The following is a 21,368-nucleotide window of genomic DNA, read 5'->3' as shown; positions in this document are numbered from 1 at the left end:
TTTTTCCAGGTTATCAGAATCCATTCTAATTCCATGCCTCTCTTTGCCTGCATATAATAACCTTAAGTTAAACATTGGTATTTATGTCAAGTTCTCAATCGTATAGAAAATGCAGTTCCCTTGAAACCTAGTCTTCTAGTATGTAATTATTAAGAGATGTGTCAGCTTGACAGTGACAAAAAATGTTTTGATTCTCAAGGTATTATCTGATAGTGTGATTTCTGCCAGATTAATGAAGGGCAGAGCCATTGGGTAAGGCATAATATTTCCAAGCAATTACGAAGAATGAAATATCATTTTCTCTTTTTAGGTTTCCTGAATCCGCAGTTTCTGTTTTGAAGAGCCAGCACTTACGGCAGAAACTCCTTCAGTCTCTGTTTCTTGATAAAGTTTACTGGGAGAGTCAGGGAGGTAGACAAGGAATTGAGAAGCTTATCGATGTAGTTGAACAGAGAGCCAGAATCCTGCTCACCTACATCAACGCACATGGGGCCAAAGTGTTACCTATGAATGAGTAGCCAAAGGTCTTGTGGCTATAGAGTTCTACATATATTTATGCATCTTTGTTTTGGGGTCAAGTACACAAACCTCAAGTCCTTTTAGGGATGAGGCAGTAGCGATGAATACACAAAATAAATGAATTTAATCAAGTAGATATGACGAGTCTGAGCGCTATAAGCAGACTCTAAAAGCTTTTACAATTATACTGCTAAAAAAGGTTTACATTTTCCTTTAACACCATGACCTGTAAGTTGCAACATCTGAGCACAGAATGGTTGCAATTACTATCCCAGCTAGCCGTGTTAAAATATCTGTCGTGTCGGTTAATAGGACAGTGCGAATCAGAGGTGGTGACTCCTTTAATAATTTGCTGCTCTAATGGGACCGGTTCTGGACGTCCTTCTGTTACTAATTGTTAGAACATAGAGCAGTCTGGACACGACCCACAGGCAACTCTGTGTTGGAAAATGGAGGCGTATGATCTGCAGAAACCTCAGAGCCTACAGTAATTCTTAGGAGAAATGATGGTTTATTTGTAAAACCCCCAGTGTATATTCTATTGTACCTATAAATGATCAGCCAGCTCTGTGATCCTGAGCGCAAGAATAGCATTTTCCATTCCTTTTTAGAAAGGTATTTGTTGCCAGTATAGAAACGATCCATATCCGAAGATTTATACGTTAGGTAGTTTTGCTGTCTCAGTTTCGCTCCAACTTACGTCTAGTGGCTTAGACATTCAACAGTTATAAGGTATTTACACATGTGAAACTATACTTATAGAGTATCTTTTTGTTAAGTGGATGCTCTTTTTATACATTTTGTCATCTTTACCAAGGATATGCTATAATTTCTGTATATTTCATTAATAACAGCGGATTTCTTCTAATTTGTTCTGTGTAATTATATTTAAACTGATTTAATTGATATTGTCCAGATATTGACCATAGGACTGGATACTGAATGTGTTTAAATATATTGTTTGGCTTATTCTAATATGAAAAATATGAACAACATCAATTAAAACCCGACGCTGATCAATTCTCCTCAATGAAAGCACATGACTAGAACTGAAACAGCCAAAATTATTTAGGCTCAAATAATTCTCTCCGAACTCTACCAACTTTTTAATGAGGTAGAAGGACGTGAACACATAGTATTCCTGTGTTGAGTCTTCATGTCCTTGAAGGGGTCCACATCATGGTGTTTGCTAGATGGTCACATAGAGATTTCAAACCCTGAACAAATCATTATTACCCTCCCCCATCCCTTATTAAGAAGCTACTCTACTGACTTCTTCTTTCAGTTTAAAAATACAATTTAAGAATGTTTATAATGCATTCTATCCTCTGTTTTCTCAGGTCTGCATGTTATTCCTAAAGTGCACCCCATTTTCTGTGTTCTGATTGAGGGTTACTCAATATCGCTGTAGATTAGAACTATTGAAGACATTTTGATAAAGGCTAAGATATCTATAGATTATAATTTACACCAATGAATGGGGGCAGAATGTCAAAATAGCATGTTGAACACAAGAGAAGACAGACCAAGGGAAAAGGGATCATTCAATCATCTAATTATAACTTTTCTAGGGTCTCATTCAAGCCCTATTCTCAGCACCTTCCCCTGCTGGCTGACCCTTGGAGAGCTGGTCTTCAGATGATCTTCTCTTCAGTGTGCCCTCTGTAGCCCTGAGTGCCTCCCCTGGTCCTACACGTTCAGTGTACGCTTGGACCCTCATGAGTCTCCACTTCTACCTGCTGTATTTGGGCTTTTTAAGATTGCTTTATGTCTCAATAATCAGCACATTAATGAAAAATTGGCCTAACGGAAGTTTGGAGATCCAGACTCTACTTTAAAATAACTCTCTGTCAAGTTGCCTTATACCTTGTCTTATCCATGTGGCATATTTGCATTTTAAAATGCTTTTTATGGAATATACCATCTTATCCAAATTTGTGAAATTGATGCTGGGAATTCCATGCTTCTCAGAAGCGGCTTTAATTTTGCATCTCAAGCTACACCATTTCGGGGTAGCTTGGTCCTCCCACTAGTGGGTCTGATTGTAAGGTCCAGGAACACATGTTTATTTTAGTCACTTTGCTTTTCAACAATGTATTTTGTTTTGGAATCAGTGAATAATTCCTGCTGCATTATTTTTGAATAATGGATGACTGAAGGCCAGGCTTTTCATTCTAATAAGTAATACTCTGCTCTTACTGAAACTAAGGGAATACTCTGTGCCTTTCAGATATACTCGTTATGCTGTGGTTTGGTTCACATAGCACATTATGGGGTTTATTTGTAACTTGACAAATTTAAAATAGAGCAATTTACCTGGGCAGACATACAAAAGCTTATTCTTATGTGATTATTTTTTAAGCTGATATTATGAAAATAAATATCTAAAAAATGTATAATAAAAATATTAGAAATTAAAGATGTGTGCTTTTTATTCTGTAGGTGGTTTTTTTGTTGTTTTGTTTTGTTTTTGTTTTTGTTTTTGTTTTTTTGTAGATGGGTTGCTTTTCAGAAGTGAAGTCTAGGAGAATGTTTGCTGCCTTCATCCATGATAAAAGAAACAATTGAATAGTCAAAATTATACTGGATTGTGTTTGTGTATGCATGTATTTGATATCATTAACAGTGATTTCATGCCTTCTCTTGGTGTACATTTAGCATTGTTTTAGGTGGTATGCAAATTAGTTAACAGATATCATAAACTAAAAGAAAACACTAATTTGGGGTTTTCTTTGCTTTGGGTGAGTCTTACCATTATGTTTAAAGTTTTCTTTATAGTATTCATATTTATTAAGCTTATTAGGCACCTGGGGAGCTTATTGAAATATAAAATGTTTTAGACTTATGCTCAAAATATTTATAATCCCTGAACTTATGTAATAGCCTGTTTATACAATTGTACGTTTCAATATACATTAAATTACAGCTAATGACTAAAATAACCTAGATGTAGATTCATCTACACACTGTCATATGAAATTCTAATGTTTATCTTAGCACAGAACAAATAATGCGCATTTAGGGCACTAGTCTGAAAATATGATATGGGAATCGTACATGGGTCAAATAAAGATGATGAAGACCTTTCTCTAAAAACTAAATAGTGTCATCAAGAATTAAGAACTTTTATGAATGAAAGATGATTCGACTTGTCAGAGAAATTTCCGGACACTTGGAAATAGCCAGAAGCATTCTTTCAGTGCAAGGCTGGGCTTGATTTTTTATTGAATGGACTATTTAACAGTGCTCTGAAGCAGAGGTTAACTTGTCAATTTTTATCCCAGGGAGATGCAAATAATTTCTGTCTGGTGGAAGAGACAACCCTAATGGTTTTACTGTTTATTACCCTGTTAGACACTAACCAGTTTTTATATCTAGTCCAACAATCTTATCCCAACATAGCCTGTAAATATTTAGCTTTGAAATACTCTTTGAAATGATTTTACCATCTTACTGGTTCCCTTGTTAGTTAATTATTTGAATAAAATCTTTGACATATGTTCATTTTACATTTGCATAGGAGTTGCAGTTCTACCTTTTTGAAAATTTTGCTTCAATAAATTTTTGACTGCAGAGCCATATAATTGTATTTTCTTGAGAGTCATGATTTAAAAATTTTGAAACTTTAACAACTTTCAAAACAGAGTCACATAATTTTAAGAACTGAATGCTACCATTTGATCAACAGCTTAAGTTTATTTTCATTTAATCCTTTAATTTATTAAAAATTATTAGTTGATCATCTACTTGAAAGGTCTGACTCAGACGAGTTACTGGCAGACTTTGTTTTGTAGCCTAAAAATTCACGTGGTATGGGAATGAAATCACAGAAATCCTTTCTTACATCAGCGTTTCATATGGTTAAGTTAGTTCAACATTTTTTTTCACCTTAGAAAGGTATCTTTTTACACTCATGTTTCCAAAGTGCATTTAATTTGTTGATAAAAATACACACAATTTTGCACACATTAAGAAATCTCTATGCATCTTCTTTCTAAAAAAGTCATGTGTATCTCTTAGCAGCACTTGTCAAGATTTCTAAAGCTTTTGAGACAAAGAGGTAAAAACAAAACAAAACAAACAAACAACAAAACCCTCCCTTGTCAGGGGCTTTTATCACATGCTGCAGAATAGCTAGCTGAGCTATATTTCAAAAGGCAAACTGGGCTGCAGGGAGCGGGCCAGTAACTAAGTGAGCCTGAGACAGCTGTGATTTTGCAAAACGTGCCAACATTTTCTTTAGCTCCAGGACACGAGACATTATCTGGCTCATAAAGTACTCTATGTTATTGGCTCAACTTCTGTTTAGGAGAACAAGAGATCTTGTACTATATCCTCATTTCAGGTCCTCAGGAGTATTACAAATTGAGGTCAACATTATTATTTTACCTTTTAGTACTTAAAAAAATAAACTGTGAGTCAGATATCTGCTCTAACTTGGTGAGAATACATTACAATGAAACTTGCAAGATTCAGGTCTTTCATAAGAGAATTTTGAAATAATTTATAGCATCTCCTAGGAGAGAGTCAATCTTCCTCTCTCTTCATCAGGTAGCAAGTGACAGTTAAAATATGACTTTCCCAAGACTTTTGGTGACAATTGTGGCAGTACCATTTGTGGCATTTCCTTAGTCTTACTTTATTGTTAGTTGCAAGTAGAGATGAACTATGTTTAAAGAGGAGTGACGTGACAACATCCAGAGCAGGAACCTCCTGATTGAGGACATAGATTCCTAATGAAATCTTGACTTTGTCCCAGGCTACCTACCAGTTGCCAGTAGTAACATGCCTTCAAGTTGTGACCACCAAAAATGTCTCCAGATATTGTCAGCTATCCCCTGAAAGGCAAAATCATCCCCTGGTTCAAAACCACTGCTTTAGTCCATTGATAAAAGGCCTCCCATAGAAGGTAAACCTTTAATTTTCTTTTGTCTTCTTACGTTCAGTTCATGAAGATGTTCTCTGTCAAATCCCTCATATTAGAATGGATTGCCATGTTGTATGACATCAGTCAGAGCCCCAAGAGGTTTGATGGTTTGGGGAAAGGGATCTTGAAATAAGCCACAGGAGAGTCAGGAGGAAGAGACATCTTGGGCTCTGAAATACAAATTTTAGGTGAGGAATAAATCTAGGCGCACACGACAAATTAAACATCAGCGCAAACATTTTGGAATGAGTGGTGGTAAAATTGCTTTACCTTCCTCTGCCCCCGAGGCCAGTATCTGTATCCTTTGAGAAGAAGACAGGTCTGTAAAGAAGGCATGCTCTCATCAGGACTCTTAGCCTAGGGGACCACCCCTCCACCCCCTGACAGAAAGTCAAATATTGCGGGGGGTGTGTCCTTACAGCAGGAGGGGAGGAAGAGTAATGAAGTGCATTAGAAGGGAATTATTGGACCAGGATACAGCTAGCAGCCAATGGGCGGAGCAGAATCACGTGGGAAATCCAAGAAAAGGATGGAATATCAATAAAATAGACTAAGTAATGTCTCAGGAACAAAGTGCCATCAAATCTCCGTGGCTTGAAACCACAAATGTCGATATCTCATACAAATGCCCATCCCGGCTTGGCAGGAAGGCTTTGTGTTTCCTAAACGCTGGGATCCAAGCAGATGAGCAGGCTGGATGTATCCATCGCTGTGCCCGAGTGAAGGGAAGTTCTGAAGGGCTGGTATATCCAGTTACAAGTCACTGGACAAAAGCAGTCTGGAAAGTGGGAAACTTGAACTATTTGGTGAATGAGTGGACGGCGAAAGGTACAAGTGGTGGCTCAGATTATAGTTGAGGCAAATACAACCTACGTCTACTATTGTCCATTCAATAACCCTCTTCTTCTGGGGACCCCTCCCACCCCCATTTCACTTCCCCTCTGCCTGGGCCCCCAGGCCATAGTCGAGAGGTTCAGGGATGTATGTGTGACTTCCACTGGGCAAACACAGTCTCTTTATTCAGCTCTGTTCGCTATCATCATTGATTGGTTCAGAATTGAACACCTGACCGACTGGGTCAATCAGAAAATGTGCCTCAGAATTTTAGACCTGAAAAGGAGGAAGACCAGGACTAAAGTGATAATGAGCAATATTCTGGAGATCTTAGTCAGACTTTACATTAGCTGGAGAAAGCTGATTACAGAGAAAGGAGGAAAGATGGAAGGGAACCCTCAGAGGATCTGACAGCTGGCGGGAGGGAGGCTGGTGCCTGTGGTCCTGTTGTTGCCGTTGCCTTAATTGCCCTGGAGATGCCTTCCAGTTCTTGGTTTCCTTGAAATGACTCAGTGTCCTTTATTAATTCACCTTTTTGCTTCAACTTAATCTGGGTTGGTTGTTTTTCTGATACTTGCAACCAACAGAAAATCTCTGATTGGTTTCTAAGGCAGTTAGGTCTTCTTCTAATACGAAGTTTAGAAAGCACGTCGTGATTTCTTCCTATGACAGATGAAGGTGTCCGTGTTCTCACGTGTTCTTCCCCCACTTCTTTCCTTCCCAAACCAACTTCTGAAATATGTATCATTGTGCTTACATTGTTGATCTTCTTGCTATTTACCTTCCGGCTTCCACCTGTCACAGGTGCTTTACTGCTTTGTGTGCATGGATTTCCTGCCCACCATCAGTTACAGCTTCCTCATTCCTGACGTCTTTGTTTTTCCTCCTTCATCTCTTTGCTGACAGGTTTCTTCATCAGATGATGTTTACAGACTTACTCATGAGTTCTATATTCACAGAGACCTGCTCATTTGTGAATAACACTCTGTTGTATGGATGTGTTTAAACAACAGCCTGGTGATAGGAAATTTGGATTTCATATATTTTTTTTTCAAAACAAAATGTCCCTGGAGGTCTGTAGACATTGCAACCCTATCATTTGGCATTGAACATTACAGATAAGATTTCAGAAGCCAGCCTGCAATTTTTTTTTTCCGTCTAACTTGTAGGTGATTTGCTTTTCCAGTTTTGATGCACACTGAATTCTTTCTTCAGTCTTTAATTTTAATAAATTCTCAGGACATGTCTTAAAGTTGGTCATTCTATATCAAATTTTCCTGGAACACAACAAGAAATCAACATATTTATATTTTTCCTCATTTCAGAAATACTTTTACAATATATATTTGAATATTCTTGTAGTTCTATTTGTTCTGTTTTCAGGTAAGGAGATATTTATGATGTGTGTATGGAATCTGCCTCCGAATCAATTGTATTTTCCTTATTTGCTTACTTTTCTATCTTTTTTTCCTTCACAAAAGATACTATTTTCTCAAGGGTTTTCTTTACATCTCTAACTTTATTTCAGGGGCATCTATTCTACTTCTTACTGCTTCTCAGTGTTGATTCCACTAACGAATTTATCTTCAAATTTCCTTTTTAGAAAGCTCAGCTTTCATCTTTTGCTGCTTTTATTAACTCTTTATTGATTTTTAATTTTTTCATTCTTTTTAGTTGAACTAGTTTTTCAAAGGGTTTTAAAAATATCCTTCGAGACTGTAGGAAATAGTTTCTGAAACTATTCAAATTAAATTCAAAGGAAATAAAGTTAAAAGTTTATTTCCTCCGTCACACTAGCAATATTTCAAATGCTCTGTAGTCACAGGTGTTTCATGGATACTCTATTGTCACATCAGCTCAGATGGAGTGCATTTCCGTCACTGTAGAAGGTCTGCTGGCCAGTGTTGTTGTAGAGCACAGGCCGCCTCTGTGTATTTTCGTGTGCCGTCCTCAGCGGCAGCTGCTGTTTCCTGATTTCTCCCCCTCTACCTCATCTGCCAGGCAGCACATCTAGGTTAGGGTTTTGGTCTCTGTCTTAGTCAGGTTGGGCTGCCGTAACAAAACGCCACAGGCTAGGTGGCTTCGACCACAGGGATTTACCTTTTACAGTACTGGAGATGGGAAGTTCAAGATCAAGGTGCCAGCAGGGCCAGTGTCTGGGGAGGGCTCTCTCCTTGGGTTCCAGACAGCCACCTCCTTACTGTGTCTTCACATGGACTTTTTGGGGTGTGCAGGTGGAGAGAAAGGGAGCAAGGTCTCAGATGTGTCTTCTTATAAGGGCACTAATCCCACCATGAGGGCTCCACCCTCACAACCTTGTCTAAACCTCCCAAAGACCCCATCTCCAAATACCATCACATTGAGGTTAGGGCTTCAATATATGAATTTTGGGGTGACACAATTCAGTCTATAGCACTAGCCCTTCAAAGTTCACATCTTCTTGCATATAAAATACATAAATTCCATGCAAACAGCCCCAAAAGTCTTAAACTGTTTCAGCATCATCTCTAAAGTCTAAAGTTCAAAGTCTCATTTAAATACCATCTAAGTCACATATGCAGGAGACTTGAGGTATGATTCTTCCTGAAACAAGATTCCTCTCCAGCTCTGAACCTGGGAAACCACACAAGTTGTGGGCTTCCAAAATACTGTGATGGGGCAGGTCAAGGATAAACATTCCCATTCAGAAAGGGAAAAATAGGAAGGAAAGGAGGGGTGACAGGTCCCAAGTAAGTCCAAAACCTAGAAAGGCAACTCTCATTGGCTCTAAAGTCTTGAGAATAATCCTCTCTGGCTCGGTGTCCCACCTTTCATGGTCATAGCGGTGGCAGCGTCATCCCCACAGCTCTGCCCCTGTGACTCTCTGAAAGGTCTTGCCCACGTGACATCTGGGATGGCAGTGGGTGGGGGTATCCTGGCCAAGTGAGAGCTGAAGGAACTAGTTCTGTCCCTTGGGCCTGTGGTGAGAGTATCAGCCCTGATGATCTCTGAATCACCCTCAGCATCATCCTTCTGTCTTCTTGAGGAGTAGTGCACATTCATAACTGAAGAGATTTATGGTCCTGTCTTGCAGAATCATGCAGGCTGAGAAATCCCATGATCTGCAGTTAGTGAGTTTGACAGCATTTCTTCATTCTGTCCTGCTTTCTCTGTCTCTTTCATTTCAAAATGGCAGTGTCTTTGCTGGTATAATCCCATCTTCTCCTTCTTAGGTTTCTTAGAACCCTATTGTTTATTTTCAAAGAAATCAATGCACTGCTTTCTGCTTTCGGTGATGGTCATCTTATAGCTTTATACTAGAGACATCATTCTTTCTCATTTGCCATCTTCTTTATTCATTTCAGTGGTTTCCAAAGAATAATTGTATGCCTTTCTCCCCTTTCTCGTTCTTCAGAAAGAGAACCATGTGAGAAAAGAGTCTGCTAGGGTAGACTGGCGAGTGTGTTGGGGAGGAGGATGGGGAGGACGTGGAGAAGTGATCTAGAAGCTCTAGAAGTTACTTAGGCACAAGGGAATCAAGGAGTGAGGCAGGATGTGTCTAATTTTGAAGTGTTTCTCATACATAATTGTGGGTCATTATAAATTTTAAGGTTCAAAGTGTATTGACTAACCATTCTGAGAAAACTCATGACTATGGGAGATAACTTGAAAAGATATTCCAGAAACAGTATGTAAAACAGGCTGCTGTGGGCTTAGATGCATTTTCTGCACCTGTAGTCATCACAGTCTTTAAAGGGAGCTATGTCAACCAGAGAAGGTCACCTGCGTTTGTATCACTGAGAAAGATTCAGAGCAATTGATGGTCACACACACACACACCCCACACCACACACATGGGACAATAAATCCAGATAAAGAGCTGGATTGTTTTCTTTCTTTTGTTTCTTAATGAACAGGTTGATTTCTTTTCACAGTTGATTATAAACTGAGTGATTTACTATTATCAGAATTGAGACTTTGAACTCAGGTTGGGATGCCCCAAACCATGAGATTAAACCCACATCTCAGGACTTTCTGGACCAATTAGCTCTGAACTAGTGGTGACTACAGAATTTATTTTAACTTGACTTCTTTAAAGTTTTATTGATTCATCCATGTAATAAATATTTCTTGAGTGCCAACTGTGTGTCAGGCACTGCCTTAGATCCTGGGATCCAGCAGAGGAAAATAAGGGAATACATTTTTCTTCAGCAGCTTCCATTTTCAAACCTTTGATCATGAAACTGTAAAAGTTAATATCTGTCTATATGTGGTATAATGGAAATCAGAGGCATTAGCTAATTTTTTTTCATACATAAGAAAAACTAATTTTATATAGAGTTTTTTAAGCCTTTCCTTTCTGTTCTTCAAATGTTCCTACTAAAAAAAGAAATATTATTTTTTCAGATATATTTATGAATCAGAATCTCTTACATAATTTCTCAAATATCCTTCATGATAGCTCCAGCCAATGCATTTTATTATCAGGAACTGTGTTTTGTGCACTTGACGTTCTGTTCTTCTTCAATTTTATCTTTGGTAGAAAAAAACTCCTCCTGTAAATTCTGACAAGGACTCCAGGAAGAAAGAGCTTGGAGTTTTGCCAATCTTTGTAGTGTGCTTTCAGATCAAGGAAATGTTCTAAAATCAGTATTTAAATAGCATACTTGGCAAAATGTTCTGCCCTGAAAGGAATGGATGACTTTTTTTTTTTTTTGAAGAGGAAGAGTAATGGGAACCAGACAGTGAAGTTCAAGAAGCCAGTCCCGTAAGCCTACTTCCCTTTGTTGCGGCATAATCCCCTTCAACTCCTTTCAACATCTCAGATCTCTTTCTCCACTATCAGCGGTCTTCTTCTCTTTCTGTTTTGTTTTTAGTGAATTGCAGAATTGCAACCTTCTATTTTATTTTGTCTAAAATCCTCTTCAATGCAATATCTATCAGAATACTTTTCTGCCATATACAGCCATTTCATCTTTGTAAAATCTCCATTGGTTCTTCCCCTTTTTCACTAACGCTGATTTATCCTCTTTCTCTGAGATGGAGAGATACAGCCTTTGATATTCTGTCCTATTCTCCTGCTTCCCTCAAAGCTCTATCCTTTTTCCCCCTACGTTGTTGCTCTTAAGAAATTTATAACTTTGTTTCTACTGCCTGGGCTGATGACAGATAAATCAGCTTTGCCTTATGAATACTTCCTCAAACCGTTTGCTTGTCTTATCTTTCAGCTCTTTAAAAGTTTCTTGAATAAGTACTGGACACCATTTAAATCAACTGAAAGGAGCATGAGATAAAGCAAAAGACAAATAATGGGAGAATGATACAGTTGGAGATCTGGTCATCATGTAGGCTCATTTGGTACAAATTTTTCATTTATATTTTGAAAATAATAACTTGTGAGTTCTATAGGGTTGTGGCATGAAACAGTATAGTAGATCTCCTAATCTAATTACAATAGCTACCCACCATGGCCATCATTAAAAAGTCTACAAACAGTAAATTCTCGAGAGGGTGTGGAGAAAAGGGAACCCTCCTACACTGTTGGTGGGAATGTAAATCGGTGCAGCCACTATGGAGAACAGTATGGAGGTTCCTTAAAAAACTAAAAATAGAGCTACCATATGATCTAGGAACCCCATACCTGGGCATATACCCAGACAAAACTATAATTCAAAAAGATACATGCACCCTAATGTTCACAGCAGTACTATTTACAATAGCCAAGATGTGGAAGCAACCTAAGTGTCCATCGACAGATGAATGGATAAAGAAGATGTGGTACATGTATACAATGGAATATTACTCAGCCATAAAAAGGAATGAAATAATGCCATCTGTGGCAACATGGATGGACCTAGAGATTATCATACTAAGTGAAGTAAGTCAGACAGAGAAAGATAAATATCATAAGATATCACTTATATGTTGAATCTAAAAAATGATACAAATAAACTTATTTACAAAACAGAAACAGACTCATCAGGCATAGAAAACAAACTTATGATTACAAAGGGAAAATGAGGGGGGGGGGATAAATTAGGAATTTGGGACTAACATATACACACTACTATATATAAAATAGATAACCAACAAGAATCTGCTGTATAACACAGGGAACTATACTCAATATTCTGTAATAACCTATATGGAAAAGAATCTGAAAAAGAATGGATATATGTATATGTATAGCTGATTCACTTTGCTGTACACCTGAAACTAACACAATATTGTAAATCAACTATACTCCAATATACAATAAAAATTAAAAAAAAAAAAAAGATAGCTACCCATATCAGGTTCACACTATGAGGATGGCATGGTGTGATACACTTCAAAAATAGTAAATACTTCAGTCCTCTAGACTATACCTGTCACATGACATAAAGAAAGAATGGAGAAGTTAATAATTTGTCCAAGAACAACCAGGAAGTGACAACCTAGTATTCATATCCAAATCCACCCAACTTCACAGCTTGTGCTTATGACAGACAATCAGGTCACACAACCTTCCCAAGTTCATCCAAGGGCTCTCTCCACTCTGTAGCAGTGACTCACTTCCTTGAGAGAATTCGTATCTCTTATACACACCGAGATAAATTGCAGAAACCATGGCCAGGTGTTTAAGTGGAAACATTGACTAAGAGCCATCTAATCGAGAAAAGCGTCAGCCGCTCAAGTTTACAATAGCCCTCGCACATCTGGTTCTACTCATGTGTGTGAAATGGTCATTGTCAGTGTTCCCCAAGATGGGTACCTACTCTTTAAAAGTGTTATCATCTTGGGCCATATGTTCGGGTTTCCTGATTCATAGGAGACAAAGAGAATTTCAACTCAGAATTGCAATCTCAATCTATTTGCCATGATGTTGAGTTACACAGAACTCGGGCACATGTAAAATAAATACCTCTTTCTGTTCCAAGCCTTGATGAACATTTTTCTTGATGCATTTGGATTCCTCAGGTAAGAAAATCACAATGTAAAGCCATTCTTTACATTCAATGTTGTGAGTTTGAACAAAGGGCTGTGAGACCGCTATGGTGTGAAAGCTGGTGAAGTTCACAGAACAAAGGAGGATTAAGCCCCCTTAAAATCACAGCATTCCACTTCATTTTACTTTGTGTTGTTATGTCGAAAATTGAATTTGCTAGTTTGCAAGTACATATAATAGCCAGTTAGAGCTTTGTTCAACTGATTAGTTAGTATGTTTTAAAGCAAGAGACTGAAAAAACAATGAACAGATTTAAACTCATATAAAATCAGCTCTGTGCTGGGAAAGAATTTTTACTTTCACTGAGAGTCATATAAAAAAGTTTATTTTCATGACCAAAAAGTGATCCTTTGTAAAATTTTTGTTACCATTGCTTTGATTGAAACATTTTTGTTTTTGCATTCCTGTTGCCAGTTGTATGAGTGACAACCCTCTTAAAAACGGTGTTAAGTCTCCAATATATACTCAACAATCCAGTATCTATCTGGTTGGCTTATATGAAGTCATTGAGGATTGTGGAAGATTGAGAGGTAAAAATAGACGTCTCTCCCTTTATCATCGTGAACAGTTTTTTAAGAACCTGGACTCTCCAGACAGCCACGTATGTCACTGTGACCATGAAACAGCATCAAAGCTCATGGCCAGTGGGATATCTGAGCGCGTGATGCACAGAGTAATATGAAATTCATGGCTCAGTCCAGTGTTTCGGGGGGAGATGAGGTGCTTTTTTAGAATACCACGTTCTCTCTTATGAAGCTGATAGACTATCAAATCTGTTCCATCACCATATGTAAAAATGAGAAGCCATTCCCAAAGAACTGGTTAGTACAGGACCCATTTTACAAGAGGCTACTGTTGAGAAGTAAATCTCCCTAAATTCCTTCTATCAAGACTGCTGCATCGCACAGGGAGATCAGCTCGGTGCTTTGTGACCACCTAGAGGGGTAGGATAGGGAGGGTGGGAGGGAGACGCAAGAGGGAGGAGATATGGGGATATATGTATACGTATAGCTGATTCACTTTGTTAGAAAGCAGAAACTAACACATCATTGTAAAGCAATTATACTCTAATAAAGATGTTAAAAAAAATGAAAATAAAAAAAAATTTTTTTAATTAAAAAAAATAAAAAAACAAGACATCGCAAAAGGATGAGAAACTGTGTCTGAGAACTGAGAACTGACCACTTATTAATGACCTTCAAGCAAAGTGTCACTGGAGTAGTGGGGGTAAAAGTCCAATTGGAGTGGTTTTAAAAAACTGTGTGGAGATAACTTAGAGATGGCAAGTATATACTGAAACGTGGTCTAAGATAATAAATTCATTTTGAAATTTACCTAGAAAATCTAATTTTCTTACCTTATCTTTTGGATTTTTTAATACTCCATGATTTTTTTTCCCTCTTTTTCTCGCCACCCCTGCCCTGGGGTAAGATCTATACGTGACAAGGAAGAATAACTAATACGTTAGGACTTGTTTGAGCAGTGTATGACCAAACCAATAGGAAAGTCAAGAGTGCCTTGAATTCTTCTCCTATAGTAGTTAATGGAATGATCCATTAGGTAAGTTATACATTTTCAGATGATACCTATCACCATGGTACAGACTTTTAATGTGAAGTTATATTTAACAACTCAAATATAAACAACATTGATTTGCAATTTCCCTAATGAGACTTCCTAGCTGGAATTTGACTGAAGATTTCATGAATCTCAGAGCCTAACACACCAATCTTCCAGTGTATTCTATGAAAGAATATCCTTATTTGGCAAAGAGAAGAGTTAACCTTGAAAAATAATTTTCTTTTTTATTACTGGCCTTAAAAACAGAAACTCCTGGGGCTCTAATGAGAAAGCTCCTTTAATGTTGGTGGGGATATTTTAGAGAAGTTCCCAGCAGAAAGCCTCAGGCTGTGCTCTGCTCTCTAACTAGTGCCTGTAAATATCTCATATGATGGTAGGTTTCTGGCTCTCAGAAAAATAAAGACCAAACTGTACAGTAAGTTTTAGATTTTTGTGTTTCATATTAGGGGTTCTTGTTCTGTGTTTAGTGGATGGTCAAACATCCCTGAGGCACCACTTTGGTTTATGTTCTATATACCATACCTTCCTTGACTTTTCTTGTCCTGCCACCTCTGATGACTTTCAATCAACCCAAAGACATGTATTTATTGCTGCCCTTCATGCCTGCATCTTCTCTGTTACCCACCTAATCACTCAATGGCAGTAGGATTGACAAAAACCACAAAAAACATAACCGGAAAAGAACTGGGCTGGAGAAGATGGATGGAGGTGGGGACTAAAAGAAAATAAGTAAATCCTGAGCAGGGACCCTTGGAATAGACTATGCCCACTTGAAGTCTATGGGATCTGCTTTCCATATGATAAGAGGTGAGGAAATGTCAGCGCAGTATGGTGCTGAGAGCTGAGGACAGGAACGGGCCTTGTTTATGGCCCTGTTCTGGATTGACACTGCAGAGATTACAGCAATGGATAAAGTCAAGTCTCTGCCACTGAGAAGTCTAGGATCTAGTGCTAGGCGGTCTCTCTAAAAACTAGAGCTAAAATATCAAGTGACTCCCTGATAGACATAATTAGGGACTGGGTATTACATGCGAGCCAAAATATTAGTTATATTTGGGTCAAAATTTTACTTTATGAAATGCCTCCTTGTTAAATATTTTATTTTCTTTAAGTTTTTAGGAATATCTCCAGTCATTTCTCAGCCAAACTGGAGAAAATGAGGTTCCCCTTCAGTCCAGGGAGGAGGAGGTAGGGGTATGAAGAAGTAAAGCAATAGCCCCTCCCACCTCGGCTGCTGGGCCTGTGCTCACAGCGGCCTCAATCCCCACACCCTGGAGCAGACGTGAAGGGACAAGACCACCTGTGCAAACTAGAACTTCTCCTTGCCTGGGGGACCAAAGGTGACAGCCACCTCTTAGAACTCTTAAATCTGGGTCAGGATATTTGCCTGCCTGAACTGACCAGCAGGAAATACAAGTTGCGCTTCTGTCGTGGCTCATCCCCACGTTCGCTCGTCTCCGCGTGGGCTTTTCTCTCCCCCATCTCCAAACACAGAGTCTGGGTCTGCAACCTGGAACTTCATAGCCAAGCTGACATGAACAATATCAGATCAGCATGAGGAATCATTAGTAAAGTGCTAAAATCACAGTTCAATCCCATGCAACAGTTGGTCGGGAAGCATTTATTTACCATTTCTACAGACCATTGGATTTCCAAATGCTTCTGCAGAATTACTTTTCATTAGAGCAAATTAATCACTTGGTAGATTTTAGCTTTGATCCTCCATAGCTTTGACATATGTTCATTTTTTTCTTTTGCTAAGGATTAACCCATTGCCTAAATCCAAGTCCTTTGAAGACATACCTAAACAAACTTGCAAAAAAGCAGCATTTGTGTGGCATTTCCTTTGATGTGTGCAGCCAGAGGAAACACGTGTCACCGTTCCTTTCAGGGATATCTTTTGTAACAGCAAAGGTCTCTCATTTAATTCCAGCCATTTGATATTGGATGAATTTCTATTGCTGCTTGTTACTCAAGGTAAATAGTCTTGTTTTGCAGATTGGAGTTTGGATTTACTCATATTTAAAAAAAAAAATTTTTATCTCAACGAATAGTGGGAAAACTTCTGCAACATTTCACGAAGCTGGAATTAAGTGGGATGATTTTGCCCTAATTAGAGATCAGCTTGCTAGAATTTTACAATTCCAGGTGAGGAACTCATGGTAAAACGAACCCTAATCAACACTGTAGGCTGCTTTTCCTTCTCCACTGAGGTCAATGTAATCCAGCAGCAGAATCATTGGTTCCTGCCGTTCTTGTACGTCTCTCATTTTCTGTAATTTTCTTCATCTGTCATTACTGGATTTTTTCAGATAGCTCTGACCTTGGCGTGCTTCTTTATTCTTTTTGGATAACAGTGTGAACAGGCATCTGTTTCTGCAGTTGCTAATGTCAAAGTTATTTGCCAAGAACAGAAGACAGGTTTCTCAACATTTTGCAAATAAATCCTTAAAAAAAAAAAAAAAAAGGATTTCATGGGAATGAGAATATTTTGCAGTTAAATACCATATGATATCACTTATATGTGGAATCTTAAAAAATGATACAAATGAACTTATTTACAAAACAGGCTTAGGCTCATAGACATAGAAAACAATCTTATGGTTACCAAAGGGGAAAGGGGGGAGGACGGATAAATTGAGAATTTGGGATTAACAGATACAGACAACTATGTATAAAATAGATAAACAACGAGGACCTACAGTATAGCACAGGGAATTATATTCAGTATCTTGTAATAACTATAATGGGAAAGAATCTGAAAAAGAATATATATGTGTGTGTGTAAACATATAAAACTGGATCACTTGGCCGTACACCTAAAACTAACACAACTTTGTAAACCAACTATACGTCAATAAAAAAAGAAAGTATCCCTAAAAAAAATTAATGGAAAACTTGTTCACTATTTTTGGAGATGAAAAATATTCATAAATCATACATCTGCTTCTTGGATGGGCATAAATCTCTGACTGTCTCACCTTCCCTACTCAGAGGTATCTGCATTTGATCTCGTAAAAATTTCCGAATGATGGCCAAAACAATAACAGTTCAAGAATGCTTTTTCCTTTTGCTTGCTATCACCAATCTCTGCAGGAAGTGAAGAGCGCTTTATTTTTTCATGCTTCATTTTAATGCACCTCTCGAGTACACATGCCTTCAGGGTTACTCACACTCGGTACTCCTGTGGTCCTGTTGGGAGTTTCAGGAAGATAGATAAGGAGGTGGCTCCTGTTTGTAGGTGAAAAAAAAAAAGACGTCGTGTGCAGCCAACGCTTAAAACTCAGCTTACATTTTCAAGAGGTGTCTACGGCCACGCCTTCCTCTCACAGATTGTGAAAGATTGAAGAGGCTTGGGGCAAAGTCCCAGCAGGTTGTTCGATTTCTTTTATGTCTTAGTTGTCACTTCATGACATTGTGGATGCTTGTTTTTACCTCGTTTCACCTCTAGAGAATGTTGCCAGGGGACACACCGAATGCTTGCTCGTGTCCTCTGTGTCTTCTCTGTTTACCCATCTCCAGAGAAGCTTATGCAAACAACGGGCTGATATTTTACGATTTTAAATTCCAGGGGAGCACATAAGCCCCTTTCTTAGAATGCTACCAGGAGAAAAAAATAGAAAATAAACCCAAATTAAATTTCACCAGTCATGGCCAAATTCTCATCTTTTGTAACTGTATTAGGAAATTTTATGAAAAGCCTCTTAGCCACTTTTATGTATAACTTTTCCCCCTTTTTAACAAAATATTGCTTCAAAATTCATAAAGGATAAGAAATCAAATGACTAGCTTTGACATGTTAATGGTGTATGGCTTTTACATACTTTTAAAATGAACTATTCATAAATCCACTAACTGTAAGTTATAAATTGGCTTTCCAAACAAGTTTCTCTTATGTGGACGTAGTTGCTGTACTAAATGTATTTATACAAGCTGCCATAAGTTATTTCTGAATTACTTATTGTTAAAAAATAAACGAGCGGATTTCCCCCCTTTCTCTCCACCTAAAACCACGTATTCTTTAGTTAGACTTCAAAATATTGAGCTTGACATGAATAATCTTGACACTGAAAAAGCTAACCCCAAATTAAATATTTATTTTCTCAATTCCTTAATGCAATATTCAATCAATAGCAGTTCATTTTAGTAAAATCACATTTGGACAATATATTGCAAGGAAATGGTTAATGTAAACCCAGAATTTTGATATGATAACATCAATATGTATTTTATACAAATGAATCAGCTCTCTTTTTCTTGAGTTCCGAAGAACATGAGTTTCTAATTCTAGAGATGTTTTAAAGCTGAACTCAGTGGTGAAGGGCTGCTGGATCGATGCCATGCTGACTTCTCTGCATGTGTCCTGTGGGGTGTAGACTTTGGTAAAGTCTCATCTTGGGGTTAGAAGTGTGTGTTGCCCGGGCTTGGGGGAAAGGAGGATTCCGGTTTCTAGAGACCGAAAGTTTCCATAGAAAAAATATTAAGAATAACTTAAACTTTTCCATTGTAACGTATTTGCCCTAATGACTTTTATAAAATCATATTCCATTTTAAATATAATATAATTGCATTTAAATTTTGGGGGAAGTGGAAAAAGAAAAAATCAGTCATAGCTGTACTGCTCTGATGTTAACCACTGTTAACATCTTGTTGCATTTTACCCATTATTTGTCATTTTCCATATTTTATGCTCCAAATGCCTTATTTGACATAGCTTTTTCAGGCAGATAATACTGAATTATCTATGGAGAACTTACTACAAGTACTTTACATACCTTATCCCATTACGTCTATACAACATTCCTGTGAGGCAGGGACTATTTATTACCTCTGTTTCACAGACAAAAAAAATTGAGGAAGGCTTATGGAGGTTAATTAATTTGTCCAGGTCATACGGCTAGTAAATTGCAATGTCTGGCCTCAACCCAAGGAAGCCTAACTTTAGAGCTCTTGATTTAAATGTTATGCTATATTGTGTCTCTACAAAGTTGCTTTTGGTGGAATTTATGTAGATTGAAAATAAAATTATCTGACTATTGCCAGAAAAAACTTTACCATGTTTCTCTGTTAAAGATACAAGTAATGGGCTCCAAGCTAATTTTGTAGATTGATTATATTGTTCAAATTTATTGGTCTAGTTTTTCTTATCAAAATTATGGTTGGCAATAACTTTAAGGGATATTTGGCCCAATAACTAAGTAACTAACTGAATTACCTTTAATTCTGACTGAATTTTCCCTCCTCCCCTGTAGGTTCTCAATCCTTCCCTTTTCTTTTCTTTTTTTTTTTTTTTTCTGGACTGTGGTTACCTTACTTAATCAGTGAATATGTTTAGTGCTGCAAAGACACTTGCACACTGAAATTCGTATTTCCTCTTTGGCTTTAAAAAAGGGATCAAGGCAAAATTAACCACGCTTCCTTTTAAAATTTATTTCTGCAAGTGCAAAGCCACAATAGTGCTTGAGATTTCGGATTGTATAGAAAATGAAACTTGGAGAATGGATGAGTGAATTGCAGGCAGGAAGGCATAACTTACAAATAATCAGTCTGAATTTTTATTGCCCGGTTTCAAGGGCATAAATCACTGTTGATTAAGAATATGATTGTTGTTTGTGTAACTGTCTTTTTTATATCCAGAGCTAGACATTAGCAGCTGCCCAAGCAAACCCTTCAGTGCTCTTTTGAGCAAACTGAAATGCTGAGAATCAGGAGAGTTTTGGGAAGAAAGCCGACTTTGACATGGTTTAAGCAGCTGCATAGAACCTGAATGAGGTTTTGGCTTTTCCTACCAGCTTATTTATTAGATAAAGAGTGATAATAGCAAAGGTTTGCCATATTGACATATTTTAATGTACTCTAGGTCCTCAGAGTGAAAAGCAGAGGGGAGAATTCCTCTCCTGGAGACAAAATCAGGGGCCCTCTCTTCCACACTGTCTGTAATCAGGGATGGAGAGCAAAGGAGAGTAAAACTTGGAACAACACTACCCCATATGTATTCTTGTGAGTTATACAGGCATCGCGGGGTGGTAGTGAATTGAAACCAGCACTATTTACAATAGCCAAGACATGGAAGCAACCTAAATGTCCATCGACAGATGAATGGATAAAGAAGATGTAGTATATTTATACAACGGAATATTACTCAGCCATAAAAAAGAATGAAATAATGACATTTGCAGCAACATGGATGGACCTGGAGATTATCATACTAAGTGAAGTAACTCAGACAGAGCAAGACAAATACCATATGATATCACTTATGTGTGGAATCTAAAATATGATACAAATGGATTTATTTACAAAACAGAAATAGACTCACACAGATAGAAAACAAACTTATGGTTACCAAAGGGGAAAGGGGTGGGAAGAATAAGTTGCGAGTCTGGGATTGACATATACACACTACTATTTATAAAATAGGTAACCAACAAGAGCCTAAGGTATAGCACAGGGAACTCTACCCAATATTTTGTAATAACATATAAGGGAAAAGAATCTGAAAAAGAATGGATACATGTATATGTATATGTATAGCTGAAT

The 21,368-nt window shown here is 37.8% G+C and overlaps 1 protein-coding gene across 2 annotated transcripts in view; it reads left to right on the top strand.

Annotated features, from left to right (window-relative positions):
• Positions 1–17,295, top strand: part of GASK1B (golgi associated kinase 1B) — a 74,206-nt gene extending 56,911 nt beyond the window's left edge. Inside the window, exon 5 of one of the 2 annotated variants that reach the window (XM_082391339.1) lies at positions 311–17,295. In XM_082391339.1, the coding sequence (XP_082247465.1) occupies positions 311–518 (208 nt within the window). In that variant the 3' untranslated portion in view covers positions 519–17,295. The remainder of the gene's footprint in view (positions 1–310) is intronic. The other variant, XM_082391340.1, reaches the window with a different exon arrangement.
• The last annotated feature ends 4,073 nt before the right edge of the window (positions 17,296–21,368 follow it).

Source organism: Balaenoptera borealis (genome assembly GCF_965194805.1).
Source record: "Balaenoptera borealis genome assembly, chromosome: 4".
Lineage (NCBI taxonomy): Eukaryota > Metazoa > Chordata > Mammalia > Artiodactyla > Balaenopteridae > Balaenoptera > Balaenoptera borealis.
Note: the sequence above shows the minus strand (reverse complement) of the source record. Positions and strands in the feature narration are given on the sequence as shown.